Consider the following 26833-nt stretch of genomic DNA (forward strand, 5'->3'; position numbering starts at 1 on the left):
TTAGGCAGTGGAGTAATTTTACTGAAATTATTGCACAAGAAGTGCAGCTGGTATTATTTTTAAGGGATAATGTTGGTCCAATGAGGGAGAAAAGAGATTTCTTTCTGTCCCTTGTAAAGTACGCTAAATTTATAGAAACAAACAGGGAGCACCCAGGAATAAAAAGAATTTTCATCTCATGGCATTATAAGAAGAGGACTTTTAGGACCAAAACAAAGTTATTCACTCCTTTTAGTCATTTGGAAATGGTACCCTTGATCATTTTAGAGCATAGAGTGTTTCTAAGAAGATAGGATAGAAAGGGAAATTTCAGCTAGGATTTCTTGAAAATTATTGGTAACTCATCTTTCTGCCTTTCCCAGGAAGGAATGAAATATTGGCTAGCTTGTGCCCTCAAGTTTTTGGAATGTACCTAGTAAAGCTTGCTGTGGCCCTGGTGCTGGCTGGTGGGATTCAAAGGACCGATGCTACAGGAACACGGGTCAGAGGTTAGTACCCATTTAAAATTTTTGAGAAATATTAACACACAGAGTAAGAAGAGAAGCTAGAATTTTTCTTTCCTGAATAAAAATTGCTTGTTGAGCTTTATTTTCCAAATGTAATCTTTTAAAACTGACAGTTGTTCACTATGTAATACTCAGTCCAGCATCAGGAACTACTGTGTAGAATAACAGTCTTTCCAAAGACTTTCAATGAGTATATATTTTTGTTCCAGCCTATCAGGGTGCCACAAAATAAAATCTTTACATTTCTTTTACTGTCTGTGTTTTTCATTGGATCCCCAGTCTCTCTCCAAGAGGAAAAGATAAGAAATAGTGCTTTTTAATGTCTCTAAGTCAGTGTCTCTCCATCTGTGACTGTCAGTGTGTTTGTCTCAGACTGCTGCTCTCAGTCATCTGCCTGCTGGTTCCCCTTCTGCTGGTGGGTAGCAAACGTGCCATCTGCCAAGAGGTGCTGCCATAGGTCATGCATTCCAGCAAAAATTACTCTAAGTGTGTAATTACATCCAAATGGCAGAAAGCTCTTTTGTGGTTAACACACTTAACTGACCTGACTCTGGCATAAACTAGGTTTATTATGGCCCTCATATAAGCAATATGAGGGTCATAACCAAAGGCTTAACCGAAAGACTAAAAGGACATTATTGTAAATCAGACTGTTAGTAGGGACTTAAAAACCATACTGTACAGTATAGAATAGTAAGTATAATAAGGTTTATGTGTATTGTATGTTTTGATTACCTACTGTTTGCAAGGCCTTCTGCTAAATGTTGAGCTTATATAGTATTTCCCTATTAATGTATTCAGAAAATACTTGAATATTACTGAATAAATTTGCTTGATCAGTGAGATAACATATGCTGCAGGATGCTCATATGTTCATCTATGTTATGTTTGAAAAATAAGAGTACTCGATATTTCATTAAACTACTAAAATTTTCATAGAACGAAAAGGTTTTCACTTAACTGTTAGAATCATAAGTGATTTGGTATTTATAAAGCACTTATGAAGTCCCAGACACTTAAAAATACTTAAATAAAAATAGAATAAAATACTTATATGGTGGGATGGAAAGATTTAATCACAGTATTTTGATACTTAAAATAGATTAAATAAAATCAGAAACTTTATAAGCCAAAAATTTTTTAAATGTTAAACAGTCTTAAACATCTGGAAATAGCACAAAAATCTGTTAAAAAATTTAGATTTTAAATGGTATTCAGAAATCAATTAAAAGATTGTTATTTACTTTGAAAGTCAACTTTTCTAAGATATTCTGGTTAAATCCCTCCTTGAATGACCTTAAGCAAAAGCACCATATAAAATATAAATTGTGTGGGCATCCCAAGTGGACCATTTTCTTTTTGATTAATTACACTTACGAGTCTTTTCATAGAAATTTAAAACTACATTATTTATATTTTTCTAGGTGAATCTCATCTTTTATTGGTTGGGGATCCTGGCACAGGGAAATCTCAATTCCTCAAATATGCAGCAAAAATTACACCAAGGTCTGTGCTCACCACAGGAGTTGGATCTACTAGTGCAGGTATTTTATGTGACAATTTCAATTAATTTAGTGTTACTGCAGAAGCTAACACAATGGTTGCTTTCTTGTGAAAAAGTACCTATAACAGGATACATTTCAAGATTTTTGAGTTACTGCCGAAAACCTAAGTAAATATGTAGCATTACTTTTGTAGCTCCAAGAAAATATTTTAAAACCTCCACCTTCACTTAAAGTTATTTTCCAAAAGCTTATTCCATATATCTTTTTGCATCTTAGTTTTGAATGATCCTATTCAATTTTCTCATTCTCTGATTACTTTCAAACATGTTTATGCAGCATCTGTTACTCTGTGAAGACCCAGCAAACAGTGCTGAAATTAATAGGGGGAAAAATCTCACTTCATAAAAGTACATAGCTGGCGTAAAGCTTAAGACATTTTCATGCTCATGGATCTCACGGGCAACAGTAATTCCTACTGAAAATTCTTAGGTAGAAAATTTGTCTTAGTATGTGGAAAGCGTACTTTCATCATTGCAACGTGTAGCTTCATTCATACATTGTAATGATTCTTCAACAAGTATATTTAAAGCCTTTGCTGATATGTCAAGATTTGATTATAAAGTGACTTCAGGAAAAAATTATTTTAAAAAACATGTTTTGATGCCTTTTTGAATTTTTACACTGTTTTGATTGGGGAAATATTTCTCCTATTCTCCTACAATAGGCCTTTGGTTTCACACATTTTAAAAATGTTATTTGTTACTTGTTAGGGTTGCCTACTGTCCGTGGCTTGTGCTCAGATTTCTTATGAGAAGCTTATAGTCGAAAACTTATCATAAAACAGCAAATGCTCCATTAATGGTCCTATGTAACAAGAGCCCCATTTTAATGGACTCTTAGGTTTTGAAATATAACTAAACAGTACATTAAGCACTGATAAGAAGGGATTTATGGATTGAGAGGCGTAGACAAGCTTTAGGATACTAGAGGCAAGCATATATGAAGAACACTTCATGTGCATTTTAAAATTGTTATGACCCAGTGTTCTAGAGTTCTGTATTAAATGATATTAACAGCAAACAAATAAAGGTGTTTCCCGAGTTACAATGTGGAATGTTTCCTAAGTTAATTATATGGAGTGTCAAGAAATGAGTCCAATTTGTGGACTATTAGTAACTTTAGAGTATTTGGACAGTTTTAAAGTGAATGGCTGATGAATTCACTGTATTAGCCCTTTTCCTTCTTTTTCTTATTGCCAAATTCATAATCCGAATATGAAAGAAATGACAGGTAGAGGGAATATAAATTTTAGAACTGTAGAAAAGTTATTGCTACTTCTTGTCTACCCAAAGGGCGAGACTAGCCTTTCTTTAAACTGTATCACAACCCATTAGAGGGTCATAAAGTTATTTCAGTGGGTCAAAACCAGCACTTTCAAAAAAAAAGATACTAGAATATACTAGTGCACACAGTAAAGGTGCACTATTAAGGGCACATTTTCATGAAAATTGTTAATATAAATATATATTTGTGTTATCAGGTCATACTTAAATTTTTTTTTTTTACCATGGATTACATAAAAAGTTTTGAAAACTGCTGCCACAGGCTTTCTTGGTAAAACTAGAACCCCCAAACCTGAGGGTAAGACCACATGGAAGCCTACGGTTGTATAAGGTTATAAATGAACGAATGCATGCACGTTTCTCAGACTTCTGCTTGTTTTCTCAGCTCAAATGATATCCTCATTCCCTCTAGCCTACGCGCCTATCTCTTTTGTGGCAATAACTAATTTGTTCATGTTTATCTTCTCAGGACACAGCTATTTACTGTGATCAGAAAGGGAAAAAACAGTTCTAAGCTTTCTAGCTATAATTCAGGCAGCATCTAGCTAAACAGGAAAAATAAAAAACCACCTGTGCATTACAGTTTCTTAGTTCCTAATGTCTGAATACTAAATATTTTAATTTTTAAAATTATCTTATAGAACCATAAAAATTTTAAATAAGAGATAATAGTTTTTAAGTCTCAAACTTTTGTGAAAATTGGCTGTTGGTTTACAAATTGATATAAAAACCTAACCCTTTGATGTCAGTACAAACCAATCATAATTGATCAGAATAAAAACTCAGCAGTGAATTGATTTGGAAATTTGGCTTATATATGCTTTATTCCTGACAAGCACATATTGTGTTCTTGTTATATTAATCACTGAGCTCTTGGTTGGAAAGTATTACTTTTATTTTCATTTTAATATTTTAACATTTTCTTTTAATTGCAATTAGACAAAAATGAAATTTTCTTCATATGGTTTTAACAGGTGGATGTATTTTACTTTTAAAGTCTATGAACTAGTTAGTGGACAGTATTTTAATTATCTGGCATATTAAATTTCGAAGTTTAACATTTAGCAAAATTTTGCTTCACAAAGTCACTTTTTAGAATGACAGGAAATATATACAACTGAGAATCCATATGCAGACAAATGCCCCTTTCCCTTCCTCAAAATAAGCTTTAAAAAGTGCAGTATAAAAGTTTGAGATATGAAGGCACTGCATAACTCTGCATTATATGGCTAATGTCTTGCTTAGCAGCAAGAGTAATGAGAATATTCTACATTTAATTTACTGGAGCATAAGAAACTTTTTGAGGAAGGACCTAGCTCTCATCAGTGAAAAAGAACTTTTTGGCCCATTTAGTTAATGCATTCCTTTCCAAGACTGCTTTTAAAAAACTTACCTGGAAAAGCTATCTAAAATATGTCCACCACAAATATGCCTAATCTTATTGTGCATGAGTGTCAGGGGATATGGAGAAGAGTACTACATGTGAAAATATATATAGTTCCAAAATAGTAACTTATCTATTATGATAAAGCTAAATATATCTTTCCAAATCCACTGCTTTTATATAAATGCTGCCAACAACAGATGACCTAGCAAAACAGTTTTAAAGAGTTAAGTTCATAGTAGTATAAATCTAACGAACGGAACGAAGTCATTATACTCTCCTGCTCTTAAACTTAGGGAGTTTGTATCTGCTCTTGACCTGCTGAATTCACTGGGTAGTAATGATGTATGATTCAAGGAGTGTTCTGATGTCCTAAACTGTTATAAAAATAAAAATCATAGCCAGAGGACCTTACAACAATTAACCACATTTGTTGTCTTAGAAACCAAACTGAATGCTGGCTAACATTATATGAACTGAACAGTAGCCATAAGAGGCTTGAAGGTGGCCTGGAAAATCAGATCCTACAGTTCTTGGTAGCATACAGTTGACTTCAAATCCCTTCTTTAAGGGCATGCCGTAAAAAGAATGAAAACTTGCTCCTTAAATCAAACCAAATTATGTGTTATCACAGGAAGACACATTTTAGTTGAAGTTAACTTTGTTCTTTCAAAGATTAGTAAAATAGTGGTCCAAAGATTATTGTCCAAGAGGCTAAGACATCTTTACAACCTGGTCTAATGATTCACTTTTCTTTATAAGTGCTTTAATTACATATAGAGGAAAAGAAAATAATATATATGTTTTAATCAGATTAGTTTCAGAACAAATAAAATAACACATTAGAGAAAAAAATTACTTAAAAATAGTTGTATTTATATTCCACAATTTGCTCAAATACTGGTTTTCTTATAAACTTTCTACAGGATGTTTTTTAAACAAATTCTTCACATTGTATCTTGACTATGGACTTACGGAATTTCAGGGAAATAGTTCTGTGTGTTTTTATAGCTTAATTTGTACTATAGGGATGGCAGGTGGTCACATGCAGTCCATGTGGGATTCTAACATGACATTTAGTGAGTTTTCTGATGTGGACCATCCCTTTGATGCTGAAGGTAATGCATCTGTTGAAAGAAGTGATTGTAGATTTGGATTACTGCTCTCTGCATCTTCCAGTTTTTCTGTGTTATCTTCCCAATTAATGTGGAATCTTGTGACTCTGGGATTGGATGCCAAAATGTTCCTTTGAAGCTAGAGGAAGAAGGAAATATATAAATGGTAAACACTAAGAAAGTTAGATTACCATACACAAATAGACCTTAATAGAATGGTTCTTTATATTAGTACTCCTTAAGGGCTAATTCATATACAAAAGTGTAAGTCAAGTAAAGCACATTAAACATAACATAAACAAGAAATAGGGCCGAAGCAAAGAAATTATTTTAGTCTAATGGAAGCAAGATGTGGAGAACCTGAGGGAATTATCCAGCTCTTTTACTATCCAACAAAATATTCTAACTCTGTACTTGCTTCCTAAAGGGGAGAGAATCTCTTAAATGCTTCAGAGGATGCTTTATTTAACAAATTAACATGCTTTCCAGATTAATGTGGTGTTTCTTTACTAATATTTTCAAGGAAAATGAAAAATATTCCCACATATGACCTCTCATTATTAATAGTTTCCTATCTTTTGATTATTATGGCTCATTCTTAGAAACAATATTCTAGTTTCTTCTCTTTTTGCTATACAAGGAACCATACAGGTAACTAATAAATTAGAAATGGAACGTTCCACATCAGAATAAAAAACCTTCCAGCCTTATTATCAGAAAGGAGAACATTCCATTCTACTCCCATGTAATTTTTCTTGCATGGTCTGGCAGATAGAGTGTTATGTTCAATCTCACAAAAATCACCAGTTACTAAACTATTACGGCTCCCAATGGAAAATCATAAAGTACTTAGTATTTTTGAGAATACCGAATCACAGATTTTCAGCTTCTCACTCAGAAGCTACGCTGTTTTCACCACCAGATAATATTTAAGACCTTTAGTTTAACCCCTGAGAACAGCACATAAAGCAAGGCGTACAGGAGTTTTGAGATAACAACGTTCCTATGAAAAACAAACACAAAACTTCCCCCCACAATTTTGGGAAGAGTTACAGACAAAAATATTATTGAATAATCAGTAAAACATGAATTTGAATGTCTAAAGACTGAAATGGATAGAATCATGACGTATGGGGAATGCCACACAGGGAGCCATTACTAGAGACCTGTTTCTTATAGGAGGCACTTCCAATTTTCTAAATCATCAGAGACTCTCAAGGTGCCGAACCAACAGTAATTACTAATGACTAATCTGGAGGTAGGGTTTGAGGTCATCCCTGGTAATGGAACAAAGATTAGTTTGCTCAGTTGGCACAAGGACCTCAAATTTATTTTGTCTCAAAGCCATTTTCATAGTGTACCATGAAATGGCAATTGCTTAAAAAAGTTGTATAGTAAAATTAATGAAAAAGGAAAAATCAGAGCATTACCTTAGAAAAGTCTGGTTTTACTGGCGGATTTTCCCTTAATTCTGTCTCAGTATATTCATTATTTACATAATAACCAACTCTAATAAATTCTTGACCTCGATAGGTGCATGTAATTAGCACAACTGTTACACCTACTGCATCCGCATCTGGAATGAGTCCCGGATTAGGTGCATCAGCCTAGAATAATTTAAAAAGAAAAGAAACACACGTCACAAAAGGTTGTTAACCATAAGCAAAACTGGAGTTTTGGTTACACTGAGCACCTTTGGTTAAGGGTGCAGCAACCAAAATGTGGAAATCATACTGGGAAGGCAAATGCTCACTTTTTTTTTTGAAACTGACGTATAGCTAGAAAATATAATTCACGTGTTTCTCCACAGTATACCTAAGAACCCTGGGCACCTGAAAGCATCACTACATCTAGAGAAAAATAATTCTGGCTACAGTGTGTGGTTGTTCATGAGGGATTATGCAATATTCAATAATAGAACCTTTTATAAAATATAGTAAGCAAATCAATAGTCTTATTAATTCCAACCTTTCCCAGTCATAATTTTCAGACCTAAATTAGTAAATATTCAGTTATCTCCATATAGCCTTTTGGCAGCAAATGTTTGTTATCCAGTTTCCCAGGACACATATTCTCATATCCACTCATCCACCCTTCACAGATATTCTAATAGTAAATTAATATAAAACTGAAAATGGAATGGAAATAGTTATATAGATTTTCAAAAAATACAAATAGTCCCACATATGGAAATTCAATGAAGGTAAAGATTGTTTGAGGCAGATGTAATCAATGATCTTGTTTTGAATCAAAGTGCTGTAAGCTGAACCTTGAGGAACGCAGAAGGTGGGGCAAGTGAGCTAGAGGTGGCTGAGAACATAAGTGAAGGCTAGCGCCCTGTCCGCAGCCGTGTGGAAGACAGTAAGGACACTGGTTGGAAGGAATCACAGACTGGGGACAGGCAGTGATGGTGAGGCATTGAGCATGACCTGAAGCAGCTATTCTGAGTGGTAAGTGCATGAAGTCCCAGTAAGTGCATGAAGTCCCAGCAGATTGGCTTACTCTTGCTACGACACTAAGGACCATCCCTGGGCCTCGGTGAACACTTCAGCCAATGTCTTAGCTTGGGAACTCTTCTGACTAGTGTTCTCAATCAGGCCATTATCATAGAAGACTCATGATTACAGTATACCTACCATGTGTAGGGGACACAAAAAGGCATAAAACACTCACCTAGTTACCCAGACTAAAAATCTGTCACCCTCAGCTTCCCTACCTCCTCCATCTAGGCAGTTTCAATGTTTCCCATCTCTGACAGCAGAATTCAAGTCTTTATCTCTTATCTGGAATATTGCTAAAACTTCCCTACTGGTCTGCCCCAGCAGTAGCCTATTTGCACTGAGGCCAGCATTTGCTATCTAAGCACAGATCCATTCCCATCCCTTTACCAGGTTTTAAAACCTCAGATGATTACCCTCATTTCTGAGATAAAGATCTCAGTTTTTAACTTCATTTATAAGGCCCTTCACAACTGGTCTCCACCCAACATCACAACCCCTTTAACTCCACATCTCTTGGTCTAGAAATGTAGGTTCTTTAAAATGTAATAATAAGCTTTCATGCCTCTGTGCCTTGCATATACTCCTTCCCTAACATTCTGAAAAATTCATCTTTGAAGCTTGCATCAAATGTATCCTTTTTAGTGAAACCCTTTCTAACTCAAAGGTGTAATTAATAGCACTCTTTATGCACTCATATTATTCAACAAAAATTCTCTTTTTTTTTTTTTTTTTTTGCGGTACACGGGCCTCTCACTGTTGTGGCCTCTCCCGTTGTGGAGCACAGGCTCTGGATGCGCAGGCTCAGCGGCCATGGCTCACGGGCCCAGCCGCTCCGCAGCATGTGGGATCTTCCCGGACCGGGGCACGAACCCGCGTCCCCTGCATCGGCAGGCGGACTCAACCACTGCGCCACCAGGGAAGCCCACAAATTCTCTATTAATGTATGTCCAATGATCTAAATATGTTTCCCCTTCAGTCTTCTCTGCGATTCTATGCTTTATCTCGGGCAGGCATCCCATCCAGCTCATCTTTGTGATCTCGAGTCCAGCATAGCTCTAGGCACACAGTATATACTTAGTATTTTGAAATTCATTCGTAACTCAGTTCCTGCCCTGACGTGGTTTATGATCTCTCTTGGAGAGATACCAGAATGGGGACAGACGGCCTGTCCTCAGAATATGCCGTTTGCCTTTGGGTGGAGATGGGAAATAGAGGTAGTTCAGTAATATGGGAACTTTCCCCTCTATTGCTTCCCATCCCCTCAGCAAATTGGTTCTAGGCATGTTTGTGTTTTAAAAGTTGTTTGCCAAAGGATTCAGCTTGAGCAAATTCAAGGAGAGAAGCCTGCAGGCCTCTCAGATCATTTAGGATGGAGAAGGGATCAGCAGAGATCTTTGACTCCAACAGGCAATACTAGGCAGACGTCCAGGCACCTTCCTGCTAGCCTTATTCTGAGGCAAAATCCTGGCAGACCAGGGGAATGCTATGGTAGTTTGTTTAAAACATAAAAACTGTTTTAGTTCCTTTCTGCTGATAATGGTGAATCCTGAAAAATGCATAGGCTGAACATATGATCTAAATCCCACTGTACTTGCTTTGTACTTTTGGCAACATGTGCACAGGATACCAAGGTAAAAATCACTAGAGGGAAATAGTTTTGAGTAATTTTTTTCCTATGATACTTCAAGCCAAAAGCTAAGGAGTATTCTTAACCAACATAAACACACAGAAAAGATTTTTAAAAGTTTGTTTCAAAAACATGGCATTTATTTGCAAGTTCTGTTTTTTGTTTTGTTTTAGCAGCATAGAAAGGTATATTACTACCTCTCAAATCAAGTTTCTTGCATCATAAATTATCATCTGTGAAGTAGAGGTTCTCCAGGCTTGTGGGTCAGAGCAAATACTGCTTCTTTGTATAACAATTTCAAGAAGCTAAGAGAATAAAAGCTTAGTTCCAATTATAGAAATAGGCACTGTCTGTCAGTGATTATACTAAACTGCTTTATTCCTCATTTAATCCTCATAACGTTCTTATGAGGTAGGCTAGTATCCACGTTTTAGGGATGACTGGAGTGACTAGGGGAGGCTGGGAGCCTGTCTGAAGTCACACGTGGCTAATAAGCAGCAGAGTGGGATCTGAACCAGGTCTACAACTGCAGTGTATCCCCACACAGTCACACAACTCAGCTTCACAGCACTTTTAATATATTTGAGCCTTTAGTCAATATATTTAAGCTTTTCTTAACTGTTTATTTAAAATATAGTATTTGTTGCTTTTTATTTAATAAAAAGCACTAGGGCTAGGAGAACAAAATTCTGAATTCTATATTTAGGAGAGGGGAGGGAGCAGTAGCAGCTCTAGAGATACCATATGTTTGAGAGATTCTTAGCTCATATCTGGTGGGATTATTTGACCAACAGTATTTATTTAAATTGGTCCCATCTGTGAAGTGAGCGAAGTGAGAGGTCAGGGAGAGAAAAGTTAGATTTTCAGTGGGTTCTACTTAACTAATGAGACTGTTGGGTAGAAATACTTGTAACAAAATTAAGAATAATAGTTTTTTAAAAAGCAATGGCTAGTTACTCTTTGGATTATTATAACTATCTCCCTCTAATAAACATGGATAATTGAGAAGTGACTGAATAGTTTTATACAACAATTTGACATGGATTAAAAGAAGTAATATTTTTGAATGCAGAAGACAATGTCTGAAGACTTGGCACAGACCTAAATACTGTCAGTGGTATCTGAGAACATAATTATGTTAGCAGAATTTCTCCTCACAAATGATAAATAGAGTTGTGGATTTGTAACAGTAATCCTCTATAAGAACTGTAGAGTAGATGCTTTAGTAGACCACTGGACTTCATTTAGTTCCAGTGACCCAAGATCTCGTAGATCTCTATCTTCTAAGATACCTGATAACCTAGCTGAGTTATTGAATATGCTGAAATAAAGTTGTTTTGTTATATCATCATCATTCCTAGTGGCTGAAACTATAATCTGAAAATGCATATTACTAACTATCCCCAGTTAGTAGTAAGCATTTTGAATCCCTGTTTGGGGCTGCTGGACAGCCACCCTGAAGGTCTCATACTAAGGGACTATTCACAGGAAGAGCCCCAAATTAACCACCACGTGGCCCTGACAGAGTATAAGGTTTACTGCATGCTGTGCAAACCCTGAAGTATAAACATCACAGTAACATCTCTCAGCACACAAAATCAGGAAGTGGCATTCCTTCATGACACAGAGACTTCTTAAAACATGATAGAAGCAGACAAAAAGTGAATGCAGCAGAACCAGAGTGATTTAACCCAAAGGGAAAGGGTTAAGGACCATTTAGAAATGTATTTGGCATACATATTTACCAAGAATAATCTTACCTGAAATACAAACATATGCCTTCCTGCAGGAACAGGGCCCACTAAAACAGAGTCTAAAACTTGATCGTATTCTTCACTTTCTGCAGAGCCCACATAGATAATTTTCCATTCCAGGTCTAGGGTTAAAAACCAAAACATTATTTCATATTCATTAATTACATTATGAGATGACATCAAAGACCCTTTGAATGTCCACTTACACCATTTATTGGCTGCTAAAATTGGCTTTTCATAGCAGAAAACCCAGAAAGGCACTGAAGTGCTCCTTATAAATTTGAGTGTGAAATTCTTACATTTCATAGCAGAGTTTCTCAAAATGCTGTTTTGTGAAATACTGGTCCCTGGGCAGGGCTCCTCACAAACAAAACAACATGGCCAAAAACTTGGGAAATACTACAACCTTCTCTTGAGGATTCATAAAGCACACTGGCAGAGCAAGGGGTCTGAAAAATCCTTGAGTAAGGAACACCAGTACCATTAATCCAGTGTTTCCCAAACTGATTTGGCTAAGGAATCCCTCCCCCCCTTTTCTGTATGTCATCTTTTAACAACCTGCTAAGCACACTTTTGAAGGGCTCCCCCATGCTATGTTGCACAGATCCAAATCATCGAAGAGCTCCAAAGTGGAAAAATCATTACTTGCAAACTGCTCTTGTGGATCAGAAGCCCCTTAGGGCTTCAACTCATCAACTGTTAAGGGTTCACAGCAGGGTTTTTCCCTCATGGCACCCCTTCATGGCATACATTCTTTACACTGGGAAGAGGAAAACCAAGAATCCTTATACCACTTGATACATCAGAATATTTACAGTGGGAACAGGCACAAGTAACAAGACAGAATAAAGTGCAACCTAAGACGTTCCGTGTAATTCAGACTTTACTGAGCACCCTTTACAGTGTGCTCTGTGAGAAGAACCCAGAGATGAGTCAAATGATTGTTCTTTGGAAGAGGCCTCCTCTTTAGTAGGGGGAGAAAGACCACTCTACAAATTCTCTGAGACCTCCTGGTCCTCTTAGGGTGTTTGGCGCTGTGTGGCCTGCCTCTTGGATTCACTCCACAGAGTCTACACCAGCAATCCCAGAGGGTGTTTCTGGGCCACCTGTGGAGAATCCAGTTAATGTCACCATGTATTGTCATTTTTCTGTAACTTTGTAGATATTTTTGTTCCCTAAATAGATAACAGTAGTAGTATAGGTGATACTTATTCATACTGTATTACAAACTGCAAGTTATTGAACTAAAAGATCCCTTAGGTTTATATTTCTTTTATTATGTCATGGTTCTGTCCCAGACCTAGACCACCTTATCTCCAGTTTCTAGCACATTTCCAGATGCAGGGTCCTACATCTGACATCTCATGAGATCATCTGTTTGTTGATGAAGATTAAGAGAGGGAACAAGCAGTATGAATATCTAGTCAGAAGGAAAAGCAAGTACAAAGTCCAGGCAGTAGGCACATGCTTGACATGCTCAAGAAAAAGCAAAGTCGCCAGCGCAGGAGCAGAATGAGCAAAGGGGAAAACAGCCAACCATGAAATTGGGGGCAAGAGGCGTGGCCAGATGATGCAAGATCTTGAAGGCCATCATAAAGATTTTAGGCTTTTACACTGAGTGGCATGGGAAGCCACTGGAGGGTTTTGGGTAGAGGAGTGACATGATCTGACTTTCATTTTAGGAGGATCATTTTGGCTGCTGTGTTCAGTGTAGACTGTAAGAGGGCAAGGGAAAAAACAGGAGAATAGTTCAGCTGAGGCAAGAAATTATGGTGGCTTGGACCACATGTAGCCCTGGGGGCGAGAAGGAGTAATATTCTGGATAAATCCCGAAGATAGAGCCAGCAAGAGCCACTTATTTTTACAGGGGGCAGGGGAGGGAAACAATCAGGAGTTCTAGAGATAATGAATAAGTGGAGATAATGAATAGGTCTGGTAAAAATTTAGTTGAAAATAGGTGGGATCCCTAGGGAGTGAGCCTGGGCACTCTCCAAAGTTAAGAGGTTGGGGAGATAAGATCAATAAAGTCACAAAACTAGTGGCTAGTGAGGTAGGTAACCCAAAAGTCAGTTGGAGAAACGGTTTTAAGAAGAAAGGGGTGTGGAAGCTACTAAACTAGCTGAGTAGAGATAAGACTGGGAATTGTCACATACAGGTTTTCATAATGCTTTGTTCATTTCATGTGTATCTGTACCACTCTGTATCGTGCTCTTAGCTCAATTGGTATAAATTGGCATTTGTGGTCTGGCATAGGAACATGGTTATGACTTAAAAACTTACTTTCATAAAATACCTACTATGTGCTGGGCATTGGCCTTGCCACTTCACACCTGTTGTTTAAAACCTCAACAGCTTTGTATCATATGGATTTAATTATACCTATTATACAAATAGGAAAGTTAAGACTCAGAGAGGCTAAGTAACATACCCAAATTCATACAGCTAGTAAATCGAAGAATCAGAATCCAAGCTATGTCTCTGCTTGGACATAAACTCCAAAGCCTGGACCCAACTTGGACCCAACTCCAAAGCCTGGGCTCTTTCCAAAAATCTAAGGAAGATAAATTATTCCTTTTAGTTCTCAAATGAATAGTGAAATAAAGGAACTTAATTGTGGGAGGTGGGAAGGAATGGGTGAGGGCAGAGGCCATGAGGAGATAATCTAGCCTTAAGGAGTATAGGCTGTAACTCAGGGAACACCTGTAGCTTAATTTTTATGCTTATGGATGCTTGCTGTAGCTACTGAGTTTAAAACGCTCAGTACTTATTTATAAATCAGCATCAGTTGTTTTGTCCTTTTTTTTTTTGGAACCCAGCTTTCATTCCCTTGTCTCCTATATTTGAAACAAGAAGGGATATGGTCAGATGCTTTGCACAGATTATCACTTGAAGGAGTTTACTCATTTATTTAAAAAGTTAACTGTTTCATTTAATCATGGTAATCCCAGCCTGCAAATTATCTCCATTTGTGGTAGGAGTGAGGGAAGTCACCAAGGGAATTTCAAACTAATTACACTACTTGGGAAGACCTGTGATCTAGGGGGAAGTATGTAGTCTTTGTGAATTAGTACAAGCCTGAGGTTTTAAAGTAGGAAGCACCATTCAGTTCTGGTACATTATAAGTATTCAACTGACAGTAGCTATAATTATTGATATTGATCAACTTAAAAAAAAAGAAAAGGCTCCATTCAGTAAAGAAGCAGAGAGTCAGCAATCCACAAGGCATAACAAAGAGAGAAATAAAGTCAATCAAAACTTGTACAGGCTTGGTGACCATCAGATCAAACACATCCAAGGTCTCCTATCTCCCAGATTTACAGGAAAGCCTCTGCTTAAATCTGTGGATTGCTGTCCTACCCCTGTATAGGTCTTACAGTAGAAACAAGTATATTCTCTTAAGAGTAAGTACTCCTTAAGGCTTTCTCTGAAGCAAAGCTACAGGGCAGCTTTTAAAGGAAAGTGAAAACATTTGGGGGCTATTGAGTCCATACTTAAAGTATGGAAAATGGCGGCCAACCTCTGACTTGGGACTTGAGACAAAATTATAAAGTGAAAATTTCTCTTCAGAATATTCTTTAGTTCAATTTCAAGAACAAATTTTTTTAAAGAACTGCAGTATAAAAGATGGGACCTATAAGAAACCTTTGCTAAGTAAACTCAATTTCCTTAATCCACACAGCCTCTAGGTGGAGTATGTAAGCATGGCACCTTTTTGAAAGATTCCTTTGCAGCTTTGGTATGACTCAGCTTAAACTCTTAAACAATACTAAATAAACGCCCAGTATAGATGCCCTGGGAAGAGAGGTATACAAGCAGAAGTAGGTATATTCCTGACATTAGTAAAAACTTTGATGTGATTCAGCTGGGTTCTGAACAGATCCTAGTTAACAAACAGAACACATCAATGGCAGGTTTCAACCATCCAATGTCAAAGCCCTGTAACAACATCCTGAATCATCTAACTTCCTTGTTCAGAACTGGCTCCTAAAATGGAAGGTATCACTTAGAAATACCCGTAATTTCAAGAAGTTCTAATGCCTAAAACACTGTAGTATAAGTTGGAAAGGACTCAATAGTTTTTCATGCATTTGCCCATTTTTATATGCAATTGGTAATAAAAAGGGAAAATTAGTTTAAAGGGCATGAAAATGGGCCTGGTGGCTGAAGTGCTTATGGTAGTACTATGGGAAAGTAACCAAATAGTTTCAAAGTACCGTAATAAGAAAAATCCCCTTTAATGTTATTACCAATGGCCTATTTAGGAATTAGTTTAATAAATGAATCGTCTTTGAAAATGTGCCCTACTTATATATGTGCATTTGTGCTATATATATGTAGTAAAACTATATGGAAGAGCACAGACTAAAGTGTTAATTATGGTTACTTAGAGTGAGATGGGGGAAAGTATTGAGTACAGAGGACTGTTAACTTTATATATGTATGTACAACTTTTTAAAAAGTCTATTACAATGAGCATATATTGTTTTTGCAATTTAAAAAGTTACAAGTTAACACCCTACATAAAATACATTATACAGAGATTAAGAACTAATTTTTAAAGTGAAAGTGCTTTACATGCCTTGATTAGCATATAATTTAAAGTGCATTTTGCTAAACATACTTGTAAGTTCAAAGAAGTATGTCCCCTATTTAATTGTTGAATTACCATTGATGAAGTTAAACTTTTTCCCCCTCAAATTTTGAAAATGGAGCACTGGATTGTTTTAATAAAATCGCAAAGACCTTGGCAGATTTTAGCTTTTTAAATTTATTACTGCATATATTAAATATTTATCTTTTTGAAGACCTTAAAACGTACTTAGAAAAAATAGTAAAAAATTCTGCATTGCCATCAGGACTTTACCTTTTATTTCCTAGCCCACTTTAGTGTTTTATGTTCAGGGTATTTGGATGTGGAGTTACTGTATTTAGATTTCAACACGTTCTTGAAGAAAGTCTTCTTTCAGACTACTTAGAAGCCAGTGATTAAGTCCTGGAAATTATTTAAGTATTTTACTTATTTCTGTTCTCGGGTTAAATGTAACTTCCTAGCTTAGCAATATTTTTCTTCCTGAGAGGAGAGAAGATTTCGGTCATTAAGGATGAGGAGTCCACGCTGGTCTGGGCGAGCCTGAGTGCCAGCATCCCCAGGCGCCCCGAGCATCCCGGGCGCCGGCCGGGGAGCGCCGGCCCGCGAGCACCGGCGGCCCCCGGGAGCACCGGCCCGCGGCGCCGAGGGGCCGAGCCTGCGCCCGCCTCCCCTGCTGGTTGGTCCAGGGAGCCAGAAATCAGCGCAAGGACAGCCTCGCTCTCCTCCCCGAGGCGGCCGGGCATGGCCACCCGGGAGAGTACGGCAACTCCAGCGTAAGCCCTAAAAATGGATCTGCCTCTTGCTCGGGGGCAGGAAGGTGGGCAGGCGGGGCGCCGCGTTCGTCACCCGCGGAGAGGAGGCGTCGTGACGCCGGGGTCGGTGGCCCAGTTCTCTACTCTCGGTAAGATGGCTCCGCTGCGAACTCGCCGGCGCGACCACACACATATGCCTCTCCTTCCCACCTCCTCACTGGGGCCGTGGGGGCCGCGGAGGCCGTTGGCGGCCGGGGGCCAGCCCAGCGCGACCCCCGGCCGGCGCCACGGGCGCGAGTGCGGGTCTCGCGAACCGTCCGCCCGCCAGACAAAGCTGACAACATGGCTACCTCCGCTCGAACAAGTTCCTCGCAAGTTGAGCCGCGGCAGGCGCCCGGGCTGCGGCCGAACGCCGCGCGCGCCTCGCCGGCCGTCGTCCATCAACTTCAAGTTTCCCTCCGCAGAGCCGAGCCCGCAGCCCGCCCGGCGCTAAGCACCGGCCGCCCGCGCGAGGCCGGGCCCGGGAAACTTTCAACGTCTGCAGCCCGCAACTGACAGCCCGGCGGCGGGCGGGCGCCCGACTCACCTTCAGACAGGTCCTCGATGCACTCGAAGGTGATCTCGAACTGGAATGGGTTGTAGAAAGGAGAAGGGTTATCCAGCACCACTACATTGTTCACCTGAACCTTTGCCATATTTTGAAAAAAACACAAACAATGGGAACGGGGGCTTGTTGCGGCACAATAAAGTCCAGCGCGTGGCCGCTCGGGAGAGCGCAGACCCCCGCCCCGGCGCTGGCCCGACGTCGTGCAGCGAAGACTTGAGAAACTTTTTTTTCCTCTTTTTATTTACACGGGAACACTCCACAGTGTTTTGCAGCTTTCCTATTTCACTAAACTACAGCCCATTCTGCTCTGATAACTAGCAGCGTTGTCCACGATTGGCTGCACCCGAGCTCTGACCCTCCTCCTCCAGCGAGGGCCTCCGCGGCGAGCAAGATGGGCTCCCGCTCTCGGAATGGACTCGGAAACTTTAACTGCGGCTCCACCTGCTGGTGTGGATTAGGACAAAGGCGGAGAACAAAGTGAGTGGAATACGGGCTGTGAGGCCCGCGCGGAGGCCGCCGGCGGCGGCGGTGGGAGGGGCGGCTCAAGCCCCGCCTCCGGCCCGGCGGCTCCCGCGCCTCACGTCGGGCGTGGCCTCGGTGGGGCGGGGTCGGAGGAGGAGGCGTGGCCACGGCGGGGAGGGTTGCTCGTCGTCCGCACGGCGGCGGGAGAGCGCGATCTCCGGCGAAGCCCGCCCCTCGGGTTTGCTTAGTGTGGTTTTTTGGTTTTTTTTTTTCTTTTAACGCTTTCTTTACATAAGTCCAACGGCTGTGCCGGCTTTCTACTGAATTTAGCAGATGTGCATTCGCTGTCTACACTAGGTTAGGTTCAGTTGTCTGTATATTGGGTAGTATTTGAGGTACAGGGAAGGGGTGGTTGCAGTGGAAGTAAATTGCATTTTATAGACTGATGCCAGCTCGAAAGGAGCAAAGCCATTTTGGAAATCTAGTTCTTGGCCAGTATGCGTTTGGGCACGACAGCGCCGTTAGTTAAATAGATACAAAATGAAGGGCGAGGAGACGCTTTTCCACCCACACTTTGTGGAATAGGTAATATTTGGGCTGCACCTGGGTCTTCCTCCTCCCATTCCAACCGGAAAGTCTGGAATAAGAAAAAGATGATTAAAGGTGGGATCAGTTACGCCCAGGTTTCTCCCGTGCGGTGGGCACAGCAGGAACATAAAAGGAGAAAATGGAAGTGTCAGGAGACCAAAGGGCAACAGATAAAACAGAGAAGGGAAAAGCAGAGGAGAAACCACAAAAGCATACCAAGACATGCAATTTTCAAAAAATTCATGACCTAAACCGTTAGTAAGTAAAAATTTGTGGCAGACACCACAAGTTCAGAGGAACCTTTGCTTGATTATTCTCCATTCGGTGTCAGTGTATTTATGCTGCTTGACTACCTCTGTAGGGAAAGGGAGAGCTTGTAACACATTTTTAAGGTTGTTGAACTGCTTCTATTTACTAAGTGAGAGGGGTATAAAGGGATTTTTTTTTGCTGTTGCTGCATAAACCATTTTTTTCCTTAAGTATTTTGAAATGAAACAATTAAACTTGGCTAATTAAATTCAGAGAGAAAAGTATTTAAGTATCATCTATGCTGGAAGTTAGAGAGAAAATTATTTCTTAAGTATCCTCTATGCTGGAAGTTTTCTCTTAGAGAATTTTTCAGTTATCATTCTTTGGGCATTGTTCATACCTAAGTAGTTTGCTTTTGATGACTTTTGATGACTTCTTCATCTGATGGTCTTTTGAAAATTAATATGGGACAGCTAATACCAGGCCTCCCCGCATTTACGGAAAGTACTTAGAGTGGGGATCCCATTTTATCGTCAGTGGATTAGCAGTCCTATATGACCTACTAGAAAAGGTTGCCTCAAGCCCAGTTGCTTGTGTGCATTAGACTATAAGAGTGATACTGTGGCGACAGATGCAGATTGCGTTGAGTGATAAACTGTATTTTCTGTTCGCTGTTATTAATGCTGGGCCTAACACCGCCTCAGATAAAGTATAAATTGCTGTATGCTGTAAGACACACTGGACATATAAGATAAATAACCATTTGAAGTATAAAACATGACTCCCTTGAGAATGGTGTATGGAGTTTCCTGATTACTGCAGGCACACTTAAGAGGAGATTCTAATCCACTTGCTTTATAAAAATGACCTTATAAGCTTGGTAAAATCAAGTGCATTTTGAATCTGACCGTAGGTGTGTCATAATAAGGTGCGTCTTATCATAAGATTCGCTTCTGGTGGTATGCAGCATGAAGAATGAGAAGATTTACTGGATATTACTTGTTTGGCTTATTTTCTTTGAAATCTTTTGTTTAACATGTCGTATATAACAGTATTTAAGGGGGAAAAAAACCCTCCCTATTAGTTCACTGGAAGCCACAGAATTGGCTCCAGGCCTTTCATATTGCCTTTCGCCATCTTAACTCTCTTTGTTACTGCCCCTCAGAAGTATTAAAGAGCCTTTGGGTATGCTCTCCAATAGTTTCCTCACCGCTGACAGTGCTTTCTAGGAAAGGCCAAAGGGATTCTCAGACGTACCCTCGCATATCTCTAAATTAACTGGCATGCCATAGGGGTAAAGATTGTAAAAGCATTATTCTGGTTTCAGAGGCAGTCTATAAGATCTGTTGCTGAACAACTTTTTGGTGACCCTCAAACAGTTAACGATATTGCAACAGATGGGTCACCATGAATGCTGTCATGTCTTAGATACCGAAGGGGACCCACATGATGCTTGGAGGTCTACACGGAATGTAATCCCCAAATCACTTCTCTCTGTATAGACTGACTGGGGGAAGGATGGCTGAAAAAGGATGCTTTGGCTCTTAAATGAACAAAGCCTAAATTAATGCCTAGGACAGAGATAAATGAACCTAGTTAGCTATCGTTATGGGCCGAATTGTGCCCTCCACCCCCAAATTCATATGTTGAAGCACTACTATGTCCTCAGTCCCTCAGACTGTGACTGTATTTGGTGACAGGGCCTTTAAAGAGGTGGTTAAGTTAAAGTGAGTCCTTTAGGTTGGGCCCTAATCCATTCTAACTGGCATCTATATACAAGGAGGAAATTTGGACGTAAAAAGAGACACCAAGGGCACTCATGCACAGGAGAAAGACCAGGTGAGGACACAGCAAGAAGGCGGCCATTTGTAAGTCAAATGAAACCAACCTTGCTGACACCTGATCTTTTATGTCTAACCTCCAGAACTGTGAGAAAATAGATTACTGTTGTTTAAGCCACCCAGTCTGGTGTTTTGTTATGGCAGCCCTAGCCAACTAATGCAGGTGTAATTTTTCCTCCCAGAATTAAGTTTATTTGGTACTCTAAGTGTGTTTAATCCACGTACTGTCCATCTATCAAGGGGCCATTTAGCCATGCCAGCAGGCCGTGGGGTGGGGTGGGGTGGGGTGGGGTGCTGTAGCTGTTCCTCAGAGGAAGTGCCTGCTGTAGGGTGTGCACACCTTAAATTCTGAGCAGACCAGATGCAACTCGCGTCTGTGTTCCAAAGCTCATCTACAGAGGGCTCCTAAGTATCTTAAACTTGAAGTTAAATTGAAGTCACAGACAAAACTAGATGAAGGAGTGAGTTAAAATGTACTAGAATTAAATTGGATTAAGTTAAAATATACTAGATTAGGGACTTTCCTCGTGGCACAGTAGTTAAGAATCCACCTGCCAATACAGGGGACACGGGTTCGAGCCCTGGTCCGGGAAGATCCCACATGCCGCGGAACAACTAAGTCCGTGCGCCACAACTGCTGAGCCTGCACTCTAGAGCCAGCGCTCCGCAACAAGGCAGGCCACCGCAATGAGAAGCCAGTGCACCGCAGCAAAGAGTAGCCCCCCCTCGCCTCAACTAGAGAAAAGGCTGGGTGCAGCAACAGAGACCCAGTGCAACCAAAAATTAAAAATAAATAAATTAAAATATACTGGATTAAAATGTATTAGAACTAAGAATTAAATCAAAGTCTCAGACCCTACCTGCTGCAGAAGTTATCATAGGTATGGAAATGCTGACCTCTTGCCTTTGTTCAAATCCTAAATTTCACCTGGGGTAATTATATTATCACTGTCTTGAATTCTCTTTGAGAAGACATTTGCGTTATCGTCCCCATCTCTTAAAAAAATTCTCATGTAAGGCTTGTTGTAATATGATCTTTAGTTAGTTTAAAGGGCTCCCTATTCTTATTATAGGATGTCAAAATTTCACAGTTTTAAATGACAATTTCTGTATGAATGTAGAACGTAGAGATTTGCTGCAGTTTACAGACATTTCTAGAAGGAATAACTCCTAGAGTAATGATTTTAATAATAATAACTCATTATATATGTAGAGAGAGAGTATTTATTATGTGAATTATTGTGCTAGGCTCTGCGGAATATTCAAAGACAAAAACGTATGTGGACATTATCCTCAAAGACCTTATGGTCCAGTAGGAAAGATAACTACGTAATCAAGTCAGTATGGTACAGAATAGAAAGTGTTAGATGCAACTTTAACAGTAATGGTTAAAGTTCTATGGGAGGCAAAATACGGTATCACAATAAAGACTGTGTGTGTGTGTGTATATATATACGGTATACATACAGATATATGGCATATATGTATATACCTATGATGTTTTCTTTACTATTTGTAAAAAATTTTTAAATAACCTGTTTTTGAGCCTTGTAGCACACTGGTATGGTAGGAAGGTAAAATATTATCATCTCCAGATAACAAATGAGGACACTGGTGCTCAGAAACCTGCTCCTTTAAGTGCTGACTTAGTGCTTCTCTGTTTTCTGTCCACTGTGTCGGATAATATTTAAAGTGGACTTTACGTGGTGCAGAAAAGCAATTGGTATAATTTCCTGGAAGAACCCACAGGCTGGCAGACACTGTAGTAATGACTTGATGAATGAACTCTTGAGGAACAAAGCTCCATGAATGAGGTTTGCCCCGCTATATACTGGGAGTGAGAGGAGGCTGCAGCCAAGGCAGAGCTGTGGGAGCCTCCCCATTGAGGCTGCAGATGCCAAGTCTCCTGTTGCGGGAGGAGTGATTGGGAGGTGGGGAGGATAGATCCTGGAATGCATCATTACACTCTTAATAAGGTTTTTATGTTTGTTACATAAAGTGTGTCCCCCTCCTCCATTCTCTGTAACAGTTTCACTGTTTTGTGTTCATTGCTACCCACCATTAGGTTACAAATTTGTTGAAGAGAAGCTGTGTTTGGCCCCTTATCCATAGCTGGACTATACTGTTAAACAACTTTTGGATGGACTATACTGTTAAACATCTTTTGGATCACTGTCAATACTAGTCAGCTTTCTGAAGCACCATAATTATGTTTCTTGTGGACAGTCTGCTGATGTCAATATCATGGTATTGTTTCTGACCAGAAGAATATGGATGGACATGCTTGATAATTATATTGTTTCTTTCTTTTTTTTTTTTTTTTTTTTTTTGCGGTACGCGGGCCTCTCACTGTTGTGGCCTCTTCCGTTGCGGAGCACAGGCTCCGGACGCGCAGGCTCAGCGGCCATGGCTCACGGGCCCAGCCGCTCCGCGGCATGTGGGATCTTCCCGGACCGGGGCACGAACCCGCGTCCCCTGCATCGGCAGGCGGACTCTCAACCACTGCGCCACCAGGAAAGCCCTATATTCTGTTTCTTGTATCTAGTTTTTAACCATGTGTTCTTAGTCCTCTTATAAATGAAGCTCCTTCTAAACTCGTTTCCTTTTGAAATCAGTCTCTACTTGTAGTCCACTGTCCTTCATGTTTTACATTCTGTCCTTTTCTCTTTCACCCTCCACCTCTCCTGTTTGTCAGAGGCTCTGTCCTTTCCCTAGTACCAGGAAGAATTCAGTGGTAAGTAGAGAGGGGACTCAAGTCTTTAAAACATCTCTAGGCTGGACCACTGCTTGCACAAAACCTCTGCTAAGCACAGCAGCTTTTTTAGTCGGTTACTATAGAGACAAATGACGTTAGATGGAGTCACGCTTGACGGAAGCTAGGCAAGTCAGCTTCCTGAGATTGGAGGCCTTATATGCAGGGTATTTTAGAAAAGGTAGAAAACTAGCAAGGATAGGAAGTGGAAAGGTTTCACAATGAACTGATAGCTAATTAATTGGTGGATCTTGTTGGTAGAATTTGTGCCCGTTAAGGCCTTGAATCCAGCATGCAAAGAATCTATCTCTAAATACCCCCGGTATGATTACACAGTGATTTTTTTTTTTAATAACAGATATATTGCTATCAACATTTGTATACAGATTTTTGTGGGGGACATATGTTTTCATTTTTCTGGGTATATGCTTAAGAGTGAAGTTGTTGGATCATATGGTAACAAGAAGCTACTAGACTGTTTTCCAGAGTGGCTGCACCATTTCACGTTCCCACCAACAGTGTATAAGCTTTCCAATTTCTCCACATCCTCACCAACACTTGTTACTGTGTCTTTCTGATTATACCTTTGGGTGCTGTGAGAAGTCGTTCTCACTGTGGTTTTGATTTACATTTCCCTGGTGGCTAAAGGTGTTGAGCATTTTCCATTTGCTTATCAGCCATTTGTATGTCTTCTGTAGAGAAATGTCTCTTCAGCTCCTTTAGCCATCTAAAAAATTGGGTTATTTGTCTTTTTTATGGTTAGATTGTGAGTTATTTATATATTCTAAATATATATAGAATATATAGTCTCTGATAAGAGACTTGTATTTACCAGGTTTGCAAAATTTTTCTCCTGTAGTGTAGCTTATCTTTTCATTTTCTTGGGGGTGTCTTTTGCATCACAAAAGCTTTTAATTTTGATGAAGTCCAATGTCATAATGGCATAACGATATAGACCAACAGGACAGAGTTGATTGTCCAGAAATAAACCCATACATTTATGGTCAGTTCATTTTGATAAGGGTTCCAAGACAATTCATTAGGGAAAGAATCGTCTTTTCAAAAGTTACTGCTGGGAAATTGGACATCCACATGCAAAAATATAAATTTGGATCCCTCTTCACACCATATGCAAAAAATAATTCAAACTGGCTCAAAGACATCAACGTAAGGTGCTAAAAGTGTAAAATTCTTAGAAGAAAACACAGGCATCAATCTTCTGGCCCTTGATTAGGCAGTATTTTTGAGAGATGATAAAAAGCACAAGCAAAAAAAGTCTGAATATGGGGTGTTTTTTATTTACATCATTTTAAATTTCTTTCAACAACGTTCTGTACTTTTCACAGTATAAGTTTTATATATTTCTTTTGTTAAATTCATTCCTAAGTATTTTATTCTTTTTGATGCTTTGTAAATGGAATTACTTTCTTAATTATATTTTCGTATTCTTCATTGCAAGTATATAGAGATACAGTGGATTTTTTAAAATTGATTTTGTATACTTCAACCTTGATGAACTCATTTGTTAGTTGTAGTTTTTAGTGATTTCCTTAGGATTTTCTATATGTAAGATCATGTCATCTGCAAACAGGGATAGTTTTCCTTCTCCCTTTCCCTTCTGGATGTCTGTTATTTCATTTTTTGCCTAATTGCCCTTCCTAGAACCTCCAGTACAGTGTTGAATAGGAGTAGTGAGAGTGGACATCCCTGTCTTGTTTCTGATCTTAACAGGGAAGCATTCAGTCTTACATCAAGAATGATGTTAGTTCTGGGTTTATCAGGTTGAAGAAGATGTCCTTTATCAGGTTGAAGAAGTTCTCTTCTGTTCCTGGTTTGAGTGTTTTTTGAAGAAGGGTGGTTGAATTTTGTCAAGTGCTTTTCCTGCCTCTATTGAGATGATCATATGCCTTTTGTCCCTAATTCTATTAATATGAGGATATTACATTAATTGATTTCCAGATGTTATACCACCAATCTTGGATTCCTGAGATAAATCTCACTGGGGTATGGTTATATAGTCCTTTTTATATATTGCTGGATTTGGTTTGCTAGTATTTTGTTGAGGATTTTCGTATATGTAGTCATAAGAGATATTGGTCTTTACTTTGATTTTTGGTGTATGGGTAATACTGTTCTCATAGAGAATGAGTTAGGAAGTATTTCCTCCTTTTCTACTTCTAAAGATGAGTTTGTGAAGGATTCATATTTGATTCTTTTAATGTTTGGTAGAATTCACCAGTGAGGCCATCTGTGTATGGTTTTCTCTTTGTGGGTAGTTTTTAAATTACTAATTCAATCCCTACTTATTATAGGTCTGTTCAGATTTTCTTTTTTTTCTTGAGTCAGTTTTGGTAGTGTCTTTTTAGAGTTTTGTCAATTTCATCTAAATTATCTAATTAGTTGATATACAGTTATTGTTGTGTCCCTTTGTAATACTTTTTATTTCTGTAAAGTCATTAATAATGTCCCATCTTTTTAATTCCTGATTTTAGTAATTTTATTCTTCTCTCTCTTTTTGGTTTGGTCAGTCTAGCTAAAATTTGTCAATTTTTGGATTCATTAATTTTCTCTGTTGTTTTTATATCTCTGTTTCAGTAGTTTCTGTTCTATATTATTTCCTTCCTTCCGCTTTCTTTGGGTTTAGTTTGCTCTGCTTTATTTCCAGTATCTTAAGGTGGCAGCATAGATTGTTGACTTGAGATCTATCTTCTTTTTTAATGTAGACGTTTATAGCTATAAGTTACTCTCTGAGCACTGCTTTAGCTGCATCCCATTAGTTGTGGTATGTTGTATCTTCATTTTCTTTCATCTCGGTGTTTTCTAATTTCACGTTGTTCAGCCACCTATTCACTGCATAAATACGTTTCTACACTATCTCTGATAACTGGACTTTCCACTTTTACTTAAAGATTACTTTGACGAACAGTTTATTCCTTTGCAAAGTAGCTCATTCCTTTTTAAACACCTCAAGGTTTCCAGTAGTTCCCTGTAAAATTCTGCACGTTGGTCTCAGTAATTTCTTTTGAAGCCACCCCAAATTAGCCTAATTGCTCTTCCATAGGATAGTTCTCTAAATATGTAATAATTATTACTTTCTCTTCTCTAAATCTTTGTTTCAGGCTAATCATAGCCTATGCAGTAAACTATTTTTTAAGTGGTATTATTTCCATGTCCTTCATTATTTGTTTACTTTCTTTTTTATTAGTGTTTCTTTTAAAATTTGATGTCTCAATGTAGATATTAATACTGTACATCA

The 26833-nt window shown here is 39.0% G+C and overlaps 2 protein-coding genes across 2 annotated transcripts in view; one reads left to right on the top strand and one right to left on the bottom strand.

The window, feature by feature from the left end:
- The window catches only part of MCM9 (minichromosome maintenance 9 homologous recombination repair factor), an 84150-nt gene that overhangs the window by 19731 nt on the left and 37586 nt on the right, over nucleotides 1–26833 (top strand). The window contains exons 6-7 of the mRNA XM_060030035.1: nucleotides 363–488; nucleotides 1931–2050. Coding sequence (XP_059886018.1) covers nucleotides 363–488; nucleotides 1931–2050 — 246 coding nt within the window. The remainder of the gene's footprint in view (nucleotides 1–362; nucleotides 489–1930; nucleotides 2051–26833) is intronic.
- On the bottom strand, nucleotides 4223–18062 carry ASF1A (anti-silencing function 1A histone chaperone). The gene is made up of 4 exons (XM_060030034.1): nucleotides 17665–18062; nucleotides 11742–11857; nucleotides 7284–7460; nucleotides 4223–5992 (listed from the first exon to the last, which is right to left on the bottom strand). The coding sequence occupies exons 1-4, from the start codon at nucleotides 17771–17773 to the stop codon at nucleotides 5780–5782; spliced, it is 615 nt and encodes a 204-aa protein (XP_059886017.1). The 5' UTR covers nucleotides 17774–18062; the 3' UTR covers nucleotides 4223–5779.

This window comes from Delphinus delphis, chromosome 14 (assembly GCF_949987515.2).
Source record: "Delphinus delphis chromosome 14, mDelDel1.2, whole genome shotgun sequence".
In the NCBI taxonomy this organism is placed as follows: domain Eukaryota; kingdom Metazoa; phylum Chordata; class Mammalia; order Artiodactyla; family Delphinidae; genus Delphinus; species Delphinus delphis.